The sequence below is a fragment of the Amblyomma mixtum genome, chromosome 1 (genome assembly GCF_055824585.1).
Source record: "Amblyomma mixtum isolate Tamu chromosome 1, ASM5582458v1, whole genome shotgun sequence".
NCBI classification, from domain to species: Eukaryota; Metazoa; Arthropoda; class Arachnida; order Ixodida; family Ixodidae; genus Amblyomma; species Amblyomma mixtum.
In genome coordinates, this window is record NC_143012.1 from 93877160 (window position 1) to 93889678 (window position 12519).

At 49.5% G+C, this 12519-nt stretch overlaps 1 protein-coding gene across 7 annotated transcripts in view; it reads right to left on the reverse strand.

Annotated features, from left to right (window-relative positions):
• LOC149367237 (latrophilin Cirl-like) overlaps positions 1-12519 on the reverse strand; it is a 412262-nt gene that overhangs the window by 9707 nt on the left and 390036 nt on the right. For 5 of the 7 annotated variants that reach the window (XM_089554668.1, XM_089554655.1, XM_089554663.1 and 2 more), the window contains one exon: positions 12099-12272. The exons of 1 other annotated variant lie outside the window; for it this stretch is intronic. In XM_089554668.1, coding sequence (XP_089410794.1) covers positions 12099-12272 — 174 coding nt within the window. Of the gene's footprint in view, positions 1-12058; positions 12273-12519 lie in introns of all 7 variants that reach the window. One more of the 7 variants, XM_089554689.1, reaches the window with a different exon arrangement.

Genomic DNA, 12519 nt, shown 5'->3' on the forward strand with positions numbered 1-12519 from the left:
GCTTCCCTTCTCTTGGAATCCACTCTATTACCCTTAAGGACCAGCGGTTATCTTGCCTTCGCATTACATGCCCTGCTCAAGCCCATTTCTTTCTCTTCATTGCGTCTAGGATGTCATTAACCCGCGTTTGTTCCCTCACCCACTCTGCCCTCTTCCGATCTCTTAACGTTACCCCTATCATTTTTCTTTCCACGGCTCGCTGAGTTGTCCTTAACTTAAGCTGAACCCTCTTTGTTAGCCTCCACGTTCCTGCCACATAGGTCAGCACCGGTAAGATACAGCTGTTGTACACTTTTCTCTTGGGGGATATTGGTAGACTGCCATTCATGATCTGAGAGAGCCTGCCATATGCGCTCCACCCCATTCTTATCCTTCTAGTCATTACGCTCTCATGATCCGGATCATCTGTCAATATCTGCCCTAAATAGACATATTCTCTTACTACTTCCAGCACCTGGCTACCAACTGCGACGTCCCCTTGCTAGACGTATATTCTCTCATCTCACAGCCCTCTTCGAAACCGACCCCGCGCCAGCGCGCCAACGTCTGGCACCGTTGAGCGACGCGAGTGTCGGCCGACCGTCGACCCAGAGCCCGACGCAAGGCAGCTGAAAAGGCAGAAACAGCTTTGGAGCGGCCCGTCCAAGAGCCTCGAGTCGGGGCCCGTTTCGAAAGCGGCGTCCGAGTCCGTTTCGTCACGGCTACAAAAGGGCGCACGCGACTCACGTCTCCGTATACGAGGTGCGCATGTCGCAAGCGTAATCCAATTTTCGGACAAAGGCCGGCTCTCGGCGGGGTCTCCGCGGGGACGTACTACGGCCCTCCTCTATTTAGCTCAGACCGCACCCCCCCCCCCCCCCTTTCCCCAGCTTCCTTCACATAGGAGTTTCAGGCTTTCTGGACCGCAAGACCTCCCTGCACGAAAGTCGATCGGTGTCTCTGATGAGTTGCTTTGTTTCGTGCGTCGCAATTCGCATCTGCCTTTCTTCGTTTGCTATTTTCAGCCGGCGTCGCTCCCTACGCTGCCTCGCTCTGTCTTCAAAATGGGACAGATTCTCGAACACGAAGAACGGCTGGCCAACAATGGTGCTTGCGAAAGGGCCTCCTCATTCGAAGCCCAACATAAATCCCGACATGACCGCAACATCGGACCTGTCGATCCGGCGTGCTTTTGCAATGCCGGGGCCCAACAAGCGACGTGGAGACGCGCTGTACGGCGGAAAAGTTTTCCGAACAAAACCTCTGCTCGCATAAATGCGGTCTTAGCAGAGGAGGGCAAATTTCCCGCGACCTGCCCACAAAGAATGCAGCCGACGGGCTGAAACCTTGCGCAGCATCTCGTCGTAACAACGAGGTTCCTGAAACTCGAGGTTACTTTTTCACAGGACCGTTAAAGAAGTTTTTCACTCAGCACGTGCGCCTCCTCGGTAAACGCCAAGCGTCCGGAATGTTTCACGAGTAATCATTCTTGGGTACGCGGGAGATTAACGCGACAGTCATTTCTCAGCGACAACTACTGTATAAGGGATTTATTGCAAAAAACAAATGGTTTAAGCAGATCATTTACGACCTGGTTGAACCGAAAAGAGCTATTTTGTTGTGTTTTTAAGCATTTGCAACTAACAATGCCACGTTGTGGCTGTACTTTGCAGCTAGCGGCTGAGCTCTTGGTTTGAAGCAAAACAGGAAAGAGATTAGAACTGATTCACAGTGACCAGGAAACCGAATAGCGTAAGGCGTCCCCAAAAACTCCCTCGAAAAATGCTGCCTTCCAGTGGCCCTATCGAATACAGAAATGGTGTCATTACTAGCAAAGTGCCACTCGAACCTGCCTGAAATCTCAGCAGTATAAGATATTAAACAATACTGTTTATGAAAATATTGCGAAAAGGTAAAATGCCTCAAAAGCGAAAAAAGAAAGCGAATAACTGCAAGGTAGAATTAACCAGCTCGATCACTCGAGCGCCATTTTGGCTCAGAAAGTAAGAGCGGTTTTGACAAAAGTTAAAATAAACCATCTAGGGCAATGTTACAAAATAAAATGACGCCGTTAACACCACCCGATAGGCTGGCAAAATACACATACTACGGGGCAAACTAGTCGCCACGTGATGAAACAAACGCTACTCATAGAAGGTAGAGCCATTCTCCCCCATTTTCCCAACAAACAAAATGACAGCGCAACATCGCGAACTAAACAAATATCATCGGCTCCACTTTTACAGCATCGCCCACGCTTCTCCTCTCCCTTCCCTTCCACCCCCTCCCCCCTTTCTGTCTCCCCCACCCCCCTTGCATTTTGGGCCACCGCTGAATCTTGCAAATCGTATCGCCGCCATATGCAATGTCTCCCCTGCCGCCCGGGCTCGTAGTGAGTTCGCAATTTCGCAAGATAGCATGGGTAAAGAGGGGGGGAACACATCAGGAAGGAAAATATGGCGTGAAGCGAACTCGCTAACGCAATAGACCCGACTCTTCGCCGCGCAGTTATACGGTTTGAGTTCGGAGTTAAGGCCCAGAGAGGAGGGGGAAAAGAGGAGACCTCCTTAGAATCGCAGTTTTTATTTTTTTTTCTCGCTCGCTCTGCCTTATTTTACCCAGCGCCGGCAAGGAGCGGACGTCCTGAGAGCCATTTTCTCGCCCAAAGCCATTCCGCGGGAGAGCAGACGCTCCATATTTTACAGACGACCCTCGCGTGGCTCGCCGCCGGGCCCGAACGGTCGGCGCGTCGCCCGCAATCCGGGGTCCCGATTGGTCCCCGGGGGGCGCGGCCGGCGGTGAGAGCCCTTCTCCAAAGGCACAAAGGGCGTTCATTGGCGCAACCGGCGTTCGCAGCACCGCCTCTCGTGTGCGCGGTGCAAACCAAGTTATAGCAGACGCCACGGCGAAGCGGCGGCAGACGGAACATCTTGCACCCGGTGTAACTGCGCCACATTTCCGAGCCAGACTATTTCGTTCTGTTTTGTTGAGGCGAAATAACACTGCGGGTGTTTCGTATTGCCGGCTAGCGCTTGTTTCAGCGGGCGTGAAGTCCGCCGCCCGTCCGGACACGTCTGCTCGGAAGGAAGTGCGCTCACTCTCTGGCGGCTCTAATTGTTCTAGAGTCGGAGCCCGGACTCCGGCACAAGGCTGCTTGTGTGGCGCTGAAACTTTGAGCTCTAAAACTTTTGGCAACGCTCTGAAGCTCCAAGTTAGAACGATCGGCCCAAAACAGCTCCATTGGTTAACAGGAAAGCAACAAAACGTGTCCACAAGCGTCCCGACAACGCTGAACTTGAACTCGCCGTGTAGGTGTTGCTTATTGCCAATCTTTAGTGTTCGCCCGATGCAAGCATGGAATTCCTTGCACGAAAAGCGTGTACAAGTAAAACTCTAGTTTGGGCGAGTTGGTTGATATTGAGAGAAAAAACTGGTAATTATGCCAGAAATGAGATCACGGAAGGCACACAAAAGTCCTGTCCGGGCGTCAGTCCTGGCGTCAGCCCTGTTTTTTGTGTGCCTCCCGTTTCCTCGTTTCTTGTGCCATTACCAGTTTTTTTTTCTTTCAGGAAAGGCGTGCCCTAATCTACGACGGCTGGTAGATACTGATAACCACACAGGAGCCTAGGGGAGCTCCGCTTATCAGCCCCTTATCTTTTCTTCGCTTTTCTTCACAAGCAACAGCGCGCCTGGCTTTCTTTGCCGCTTTTTTAGTGTGGCGAAACGCACCACAACCGCTCTCTATGTGCCGAAAAAGAGGGGACGATGCGAGCGTGGGGAGATTCGCCGCGGCCGTACGCCGCTGTATCTCCTCCGCCGACCACCACTTCGAAGAACTCGTCACTGGCCGTGCTGGTTAATCCCACTGGCTACGCTAAACCGCCATTCACATTAGACCGGTGGCGACCCACACTTTTCACTAAGGACGTGCCGGGTTTGAACCCACTGGCGGAAACATTTTTGAAGGCCATTTTTTCCGCGACAAATGCATCTTTTGTTGCCCCACAAACGTCGACACGCTCAGAAAGGGCCAAAGAATCAATTTTAACTGAGGACAATAATTGAACGCAGATGTCTTATAACTTCGAAATTCCAAGGAATAAATGTCTCTTTTCATCATCATCATCAGCCTGATTACACCCACTTCAGGGCAAAGGCCTCTCGCATGTCCCCCCAATTAACCCTGTTCTTCGCCAGTTGCGGCCACCGTATTCCCGCAATTGTCTTAATCTCATCCGCCCACCTAACTTTCTGCCGTCCCCTGCTACGCTTGCCTTCCCTTGGAATGGACTCCGTTAACCTTAGGACCAGCGGTTATCTTGCCTTCGCATGTCTCTTTTTTCTGCCGCACAAACGCCAAAAGAGCGAAAAAGGGCCAAAATATGGACTTTACTACAGCAAACTCTCGTTCATTCCACCCTCGCTGATTCCGGAATCTGGTTAACTTGGACACCCCGCCCGGAAACGTCCATTGAATGCGCTATTTTATGGCTCGGAACTTTCGTTAATGCCGAGAAATTTCGCCACGCTTCGATTAATTCGGGGAGACCGTGGAGCTCTCATGCGGCCAGAACGAAGTAGATGGGGTGGTGTTAAGTGAGTGACTCACAAGTCTGGAATGAGTGGCGCTGGTATCTAACCGAAATGTAAGAGCTCCGTACTCCTCGCTGTTTTCATTAGTGGAGAAGGTATACAATGGGATGTTTTTTTTTTTTTTTATGCTGCGCTCCGCCATTTTGTTCTTTGCTTTCGTTGATTGGGCATAGCAGAGCGAGTCGTAAGCGTTGATTCCTGTAATTCAGGAGCTTGTAAGCATTTTAGATTGCGTCGTGCGTGTATACGCACACGGTGTGCTGTTTTTTTTTTTTTTTGCGGGTTATGCGTGTGCTGGCGGGAAGGCTGTTAATTCCCCGAGTGTCCTAGAGGACATACGTTCCGCTTCAAACGACAGTGTCCATGCATTGCGCAATCTCCTAAGCGAGAAAAAGTTATTTCCACGGAATTTTCTCGCACAAAGCAATGAACGCTTAAAGATATAAAGGCAGGCTGATGAGTGACTCATTGTTATTTTTTCTCATCGGTGCCTTCGACAATTCGGCTAAATCGGGCAATGTATCACCGATGCTTACAAATCTGAATTAAGGGGGTGTTACTACACACTGAGCTAAAACGCCAACACCCAGGCAAAAAGAGCGACACCAACTTGACGTCCTGCGATTGCAACCGAGTACTGCACACCCGGCCAAACCTTTAACTGGCGCGGCTGTTGCATCGCTAAATGCGCACCTACACCGCTGGCAGGTTCATGCTATAATGTGACGCGTGAGATGGCATTTCGCGGTTCCTTTTTGATCATACAATGTTTGAGTGGAGTACTTGCTTGTTTAGGTGGAAGTTGGCAGAAATATTCATCGCCTGCCACTACGAAGAGCCGAAACAAGCGGCATACGCAGCAATGGTTCTGGTCCATATGGCCTCCTCCTCTGGGTAAACTACCACTGCTTTCATGGTGGACAAGTCGTTTACCCAGAGTAAGCGCAAATGCGCCACCAGAACCATTGCTGCGTATTCCGCTTGTTTCGGCTATTCGTAGGGGCAGACGATGACTATTTCTCATAACTTTGATCTAAACACGCAAGTACTTCACTCAAACATTATATGAACAAAAAGGAGCCGCGAAATGCCATCTCACGCGTCAAATTCCAGCATGAATATCCAGCGGTGTAGCCGAAAAGAACCTTTTTACAAGGCGCATTTAGCAATGCAACACCCCAGCCAGTTAAAGATTTGGTCGGGTGTACACCGCCTCTCTTAATCTTCCCATCGACTCCCTCTCCCTTCTTCTGATTTCTTCCGGTGCAGCAGTAATATCAGATGGAGGCGCGACGAAGACCGGAAGTGATCAGAAGAGGGTCCCGACCGGAAACGGGAAACTAAGATGAGCAAGCGGACCTCTGGAATTGCCAGAAGGGCCACTATCTCTAACGACCTTTTTTCTTTCCGGCTCGCTTGCAAGCGCCAGTAATGAGAACAGCTGCCCAATTGTCAATATATATCCCCTTCGCCCAGCTCGACAGTAACAAGCGCGTCACACGTCGCCAATTGGAACGGGAAATTCGAAATAAAGCAAAAAAGCCACAGAAAAGCCGCTTGTCGTCTGGGCACCAACGAAATTTATACGCTCGTTTTCTTCCCATCGATACGCTCATTTTGTTCCCAGAGTAAAATGTATCGATTTCTCTAAAAAATAAATAAATAAACAGGGGGCACTAAAAGACGTTGCAGGCAATCATCCGACTTTTCTTTAGGAAGCTATGGGTAAATTGCGAACCCCAGGCTGTGATACATGTGCTCTGTCATATGGTTTCTGAAGGGTTTATGTTTCAAATTAAAGAATTATACAGCCGCCGCAGTGGCTCAGTGGTTATGGTGCTCGGCTGCTGACCCGAGAGACGCGGGTTCGATCCCGGCCACAGCAGTTGAGTTTCTATGGAGGCGAATTGCTAGAGGCCCGTGTACTGTGCGATGTCAGTGCACGGTAAAGGACCCCCAGGTGGTCGAAATCACCGGAGTCCTCCACTACGGCATCCCCATAACTTTAGTCGTTTTGAGACGTTAAACCCCATAAACAAAAAAAATTATATGTGCAACGCCCCTTTTCAGGACGCTCTTATCTTGCAGCATGATGGAGAGCTTTCCATCCAAAGGGGCTGTATCTTCAAGTTTTGCCTTAATGATGCTGGCAATAGTCAGCATATCTGGTTGTCCTGAACAGTTTGCAATTGCAACGTAATTGTAATAAATATTATTTTAAAATGCTCGTAAGTCCTCGCACCTCCTGGTCGCGCCATACTTATGCAGACGCGGTAATATGGTCGTATTTCCGTCATACAGTCGTTCCTACTTACGTCAGTATACCCAACAGCATTAATAACGATAATATGACTGCTAGCACACAGTTCCGCGGAAAATGCATAAATCCGCGATTTTTCATTCCTCTACCAATGGCAGTGCAACACTGTTGCATAATATCTCATGAAATAAAAAATTCTATTCAGAAACAGCAAGGTGCAAAAATCACAAAGTAAAGGACTAGCTAAATTGAATGCACAGATGTTTGCAACATTGTGAAACTACACTTTCCGCACTTAGGTTTCACCTCAAAGTGATGTTTTATCTCCTCTTGAGCAAAACTGTTAACAAATTTAAAACTAATACATCTCAGTAGAACTAGAATACAAATATCTTGTGCCAACTAGTAGACAAATACCATTGCATTTCATCTCCTATGAATAAGCACTTGTAATGATTACTGCAGATGTTTAAAGCAGTTGCAAAGGCCTGCAGTGCTGTAGAACTGAATACAGTAGATTGTGGCATACAGGCCATGGGCTTTACATGTTCAAAAGCTGAAACTTTGGCTCTTGGGGACTATCAAAAAATGTGGACTGTACAATACCAATAGCATGAAATGGCCAGCATGTTTGTAGGTACCGAATGCCGACAATTCTTTCAACAAAAAACAAACAAGCAAGTCAAACCAAGTTGATTCAGCACTCTAAAAAGCAGCAATCAGCAGCAACACAGCAGTAACATTGAGCCACAAAACAAAGAATGCACACAAAAAGCAATTAAAAAGAGAGTGAAGAGAAAGCAAAAGACAAGAAGCAAGGACAGGGGTGGTCAACATTTAGTGCTCACAGATAAATGCTAGCATATTCCTATAACATTTTCAATTTGAATGTAAGACACACGCATTATGTGTCCAACAAAAAACTGCATATTGATTTAGTTTGCTTAGATTTTTACTGTTACAAACAGCAAACAACTCAACAAGTTTCTTGCCAAGCAGGCTGCCCATCTGAAAGCTTTATAGGTGTGTTCAAGCAAATCTGTGCCCCCAGCTAACTAATTAGTAGTTGGGATGCTGTGCCAAAGACACAATCAAAATCCATCACCCACCAGTCATTGACTATACTTCAGTGCCATATACCTATCTGGCTGTGCAATACAATGAACTACTATTTGGATGCATATAACTTGAATGAACCATTGAGTTTCATGAACTTCTGTAAACTATCCCTCCAAAACCTGTTTGTGGTGCATGAAAAGTATTTCAGCAAAATTAATTTGAGCATTGTGCTACTTGCTGTTTAATAAACACTCTGGGAAGCAATAATGTTCTGCTGCTATGTTAACACTCACTGCAAACGTGCATGAATTTTCCTTCAGGACACGTCGGACATGGCAGTTCTGAAGCTGTAAAGTCAAACTTCACAGCACCATATTTTAACTTGCAAAACCTTGAGATTCTATATCTGCTTTAATTTGGTATGGCTGTGCAGCTGGCTTTCAGCTTAAAAGTAATGAAACATATTGGCTAATGTAATTGCCTTCCTTTGTCTTAGGAAGACATCAAAGAGAAAATTTTTTTCATGAGTGTCCAATAAACATTTCAGCAAGAATGCACTAATACACTGTAGAAGTTAAAAACATTCGCCGAGCGTCACTTTGCAATAAAAAAAGTGTATAAAGCACAGAATACTTTCACAGGTTGGAGTATAGGCAATGGTGAGCACAGAATTCAGGCTAACATTGGCGCATTTTATTAAAAGTGCGGGTATACTTGTGTGAAGTTTTCAGGAAAGTATTGTGAAATAAATGCATTTAGGAACCTTCAGACTGCTTAAAAATGCTTCGCTTCAATAAAAATAAAGCTTAGTTAAGTTCACCAAACTTACTGTTAAGTACTATAATAAGCCTCTTGTAAGGGTTGTCTGCAGCTAATTCAAGTCGTATTTTAATATAACTGGATCCATATATAACCAAGCCATCAGAATACATTTGACCATTGTACGGTAGAGGTGATTACTAAAACAAGGACACAAGCTCTCCAGTGAACGCAAGACTGGTTATGTCATACATCGATAAAGCTCTACCAATCAGGATGTGATGTAGGTTCTGGCCAAACGCTGTAGTGCAATTCAACATATGTGAGCTGAACATTCTCAAAACTGACAAACACGAAAGTTGCTAAAAAAAGCTTCTTGATAATAATTCCGAAATAAATGGCTTATGCTACATTGGAGCTTAGCAGGTTCACTTATTTCTACTGTTGTTTCTCAATTAAGCAGCCCCCTGCCACTAAACAATGAAGAGAATTCATCATTTTGCTCACCAACTCGCCCAAATTTCCGCCTTGCTGAATGAAGAGAAAACTGCTAGCTGCCTCATCTGCACCATCGCCATCTCAGTACCTTTCGGTTAAACAAGTTAGCATAGCTCTGTACCTTATGCATTTCAAAAATAACTACGCAATGTTTACTCTGGGCTGCCTAAATCACTAAGCTGAGCAAATGAAAAAACAGAGTGCACCTGGTATTGAAAATTCCTTATATCCATGTTATGGTGTCACCACTATGTCATTTCTTCACTGCTTCTCAATGGTAGAGAGTATGTATGGTTTAATGTCCCAAAGTGACACATGGGCTATGAAGGGAGGTGCGACAGTGGAGGTCTGCGGCTTAATCTGCACCACGTGCGGTTCCTAACGTGCGCTCGTTAATCGGCGCCCAGGTCTTATCTTTTAACATTTCGCTTCCGCCGAAATGGAGCCGGAATTCGATACCGCGACTTTCGGCTCAGCAGCAGAACGCCAAACCCAGTGAGCCATCGAAGCGGCACAGCGTACCGCGTTCCCGTTACCGGAGTACTGAAGCAAGCGCGCCGCCAGCGCGCATGCGCAGATCGCCCTGAGGCCGCCACGTGACGCCCGGCACCCGGTAACTGCGCGCGCGCCTGCCGCATCCGGACCAATCAGCACGTGCGCACTGGCGGTGGGCGGGCTCCCGGTACTCCGGCAGCGGTAATGCAACACGGTATGCTAAAGGTGTTTAATGGCTCCCGTAGCGTACGCGTCGTCCGTACACGCATGCATGCAAGCTAGTTCACGCCCCCCTTTAGAAGTTTAGAGGTCACTGTGTGGTGTAGTAACCAGTGACTGCACCACTGACACACAAGGCGCCAGGCACTCTTCGAACAATCGCCAACCCCTGACCGGCCGACACCTCCGCAAAAGAAGCGCTTCACTTCATCGCCTGTGCTAACCTAGTCCTCGCCCCGTCGATTTGGCTCCATCGGCACCCGCACTCCGACCCTCGCACTTCGCTCCCCACAGTGGCGGCGCCAAGAGCTTGACTCAGCAGCGCAGTTCGTGTTAGGCAAACGAGACAGCGCCGGCTGCGACACCTGGCTTCTCTGCGGAGTGCCTGCCGCAATGACCTTTCGCTCTAAAAACAAAAATTGATAAAAACTCATCGGACGATTACCACTGTGTAATCAGAGATTCAATGACAGCGGTTCAGTCACAACCTTTCCTCGGGCGGCGCATGTCGCAGCAGCTGCCGTAGCTGGACCATGCCACGTTCATTCCTCCATTCCCCTTCCGCGTTAACCACTCCGCGGACGGTTCTCATGACAGCCACCCTCACGTTGTACAGCCGCCCACAGACTTAACACGAATGACGGAATGCGTGGCCTGGACTGCAGTCAGCGCCATGAAGCGATAGTCATCGGGTGCGAGATAACGCTCTCGGAATGTTTGCGGTGTCTGACGATAGAAGGTGCGAATCGCGGCAGCTTAGCGGGCGCTTCCTGGCTGCCGCGATAAGAAAACTGCAAAGAGCGTTGCCGGGGCCGTGGAGGACGAAAAGGCGAGCAAAAAAATTGGCAGCGGCTTAGCTCTGGTTAAGCCTGGATATACAAGCGAAAAGCTGCAGTTATGCTTTGTTTGACGTCATGGCTGTCGCAGTTCGCGCACAATGCACTGGGAGCACCCCGATAGCGGTGTAGATTTTGAGCCAACTCCCTCGCTACCACTTCTGGGTCTTCTTTTCTTCCTCCCATGGCGAAAGTCTGCGCCTCTTTTACGGCCGCCGCCGCCACTCAAGCGTGCGTTCTCGCAACGCCTTGCGAAAGAACCTTCTCTTGGGACGGAGACCGCCGTCCCAACCGTCCCAAGCGGTTAACCGATGGCGAGGAGGAGAAGTAACAACGGAGCGCCGCGGCGCGCGGCCTCTTTTATGTCCGCCGCCGCCGCTCGGGCGTTATCGCAACGCCTTGCAATAACGCGATAAGAACGCGATAAGAACCGCTAGCAGCGGCGAAGGGTAAACAGGTGGCGAGGAGGAGAAGGGAGCGGGTGGCGAGGAGAAGGGCGCGCCGCGGTGGCGCCAAGGTGTGGCTCACGCGAAGCGCGGTGTTGACGAGCCTAGTGAAGCTGTTCGCTTCAAAAGCTCTGAACGCCCCCTTGACGAGCGCGCTGTCCACGCGGCGATCAGGCACAAGCGGAAACGCGGTGAAAGCGCGCACCAGCTATCGTGAGCCACCGCAAACATACCGAGAGCATTGTCTCGCACCAATGAATATCGCTTCGTGGCTCTGACGGCAGTCCAGGCCACGCTTTCCGTCATTCGTGTTAAGTCTGTGGGCGGCTGTACATTCCCCGCTCTAGCCCTACCCTCCTCCGTCCACGTAACCACACTACAGGCAGTCCCCGTGACCACCTCTCTCAGATCGCATATTCCTCCAATCTCACCATACCCTCCTCCCACGGTAACCATCCTCCCGACGGTTCCGGCGATAGCTACTACCCTTCAGACGGTCCTGGTGGTAATCACCATCCGATTGAGCATTCCTCCGCTCTCGTTAAACCCTCCTCTATCCGCGGTAACCCTCCTTTTTGGTCCAGAGTAACCGCCCTCCGAGCGGCTCCCGCGGCAACCACCCTCTGGCAATGCACTGCTACGCCTACTACTACCGAAACAACGACGCGACATCCAGGGAACGGGTTTTTAACAGCTGTCGCTGTAAAACTGAGTGATGGGGCATGATGGCCAAGCAAAGCATCCCCACTATCGAAGCTAACACTAAGACATCGCAGATACCAATCTTGTAGCTTTCTCCTCCTCATTTCGTGGTGGGCACAGGGGAGAAGTAGAAACAGGAGAGGGTAAATGAAAAGAAAAAGGCGGCCAGCAACTGAGGAGGCAGTGTAACAACCAAGGAACAAGCGTAATACCTTGCGACAAAGAAGTAGGAGTGGGGGAGTGGTTACGCACACTATAGGGCATCAGCATGCCGTTGGCGTGCATGCAGAGACCCGGGTGGGGCCCCCCCGCCGCGGCCGGGTCCTGGCCGCCCGGGCCGGGGCCTGCCCCGGCCGGGCCGGCCCCGCCCAGCCGAGAGCCCGGCAGCCGGCACCACGGCACCCGCCGGCCTAGGGCACGCTTCACCTGCGGACCCAGAAGAGAGGGGAAGAGGGAAACGGGGGAGCTATGAAACACTGGGGAGAGTGCAGTCACTGAACAAGCAGCCAGTAATAAAGGAGTAATTACTCACTTTGAGTACTTTGAGTAATTACTTCCTTACTACAAATCTACTCCACCTTGGAGGATCCCCCTAAACATTTGACCAACACTGTTCCCACTTCGAGTTATTGATCAATTCGCTCCTGCCCTACGATAAGCTTGCCGTCCCGGT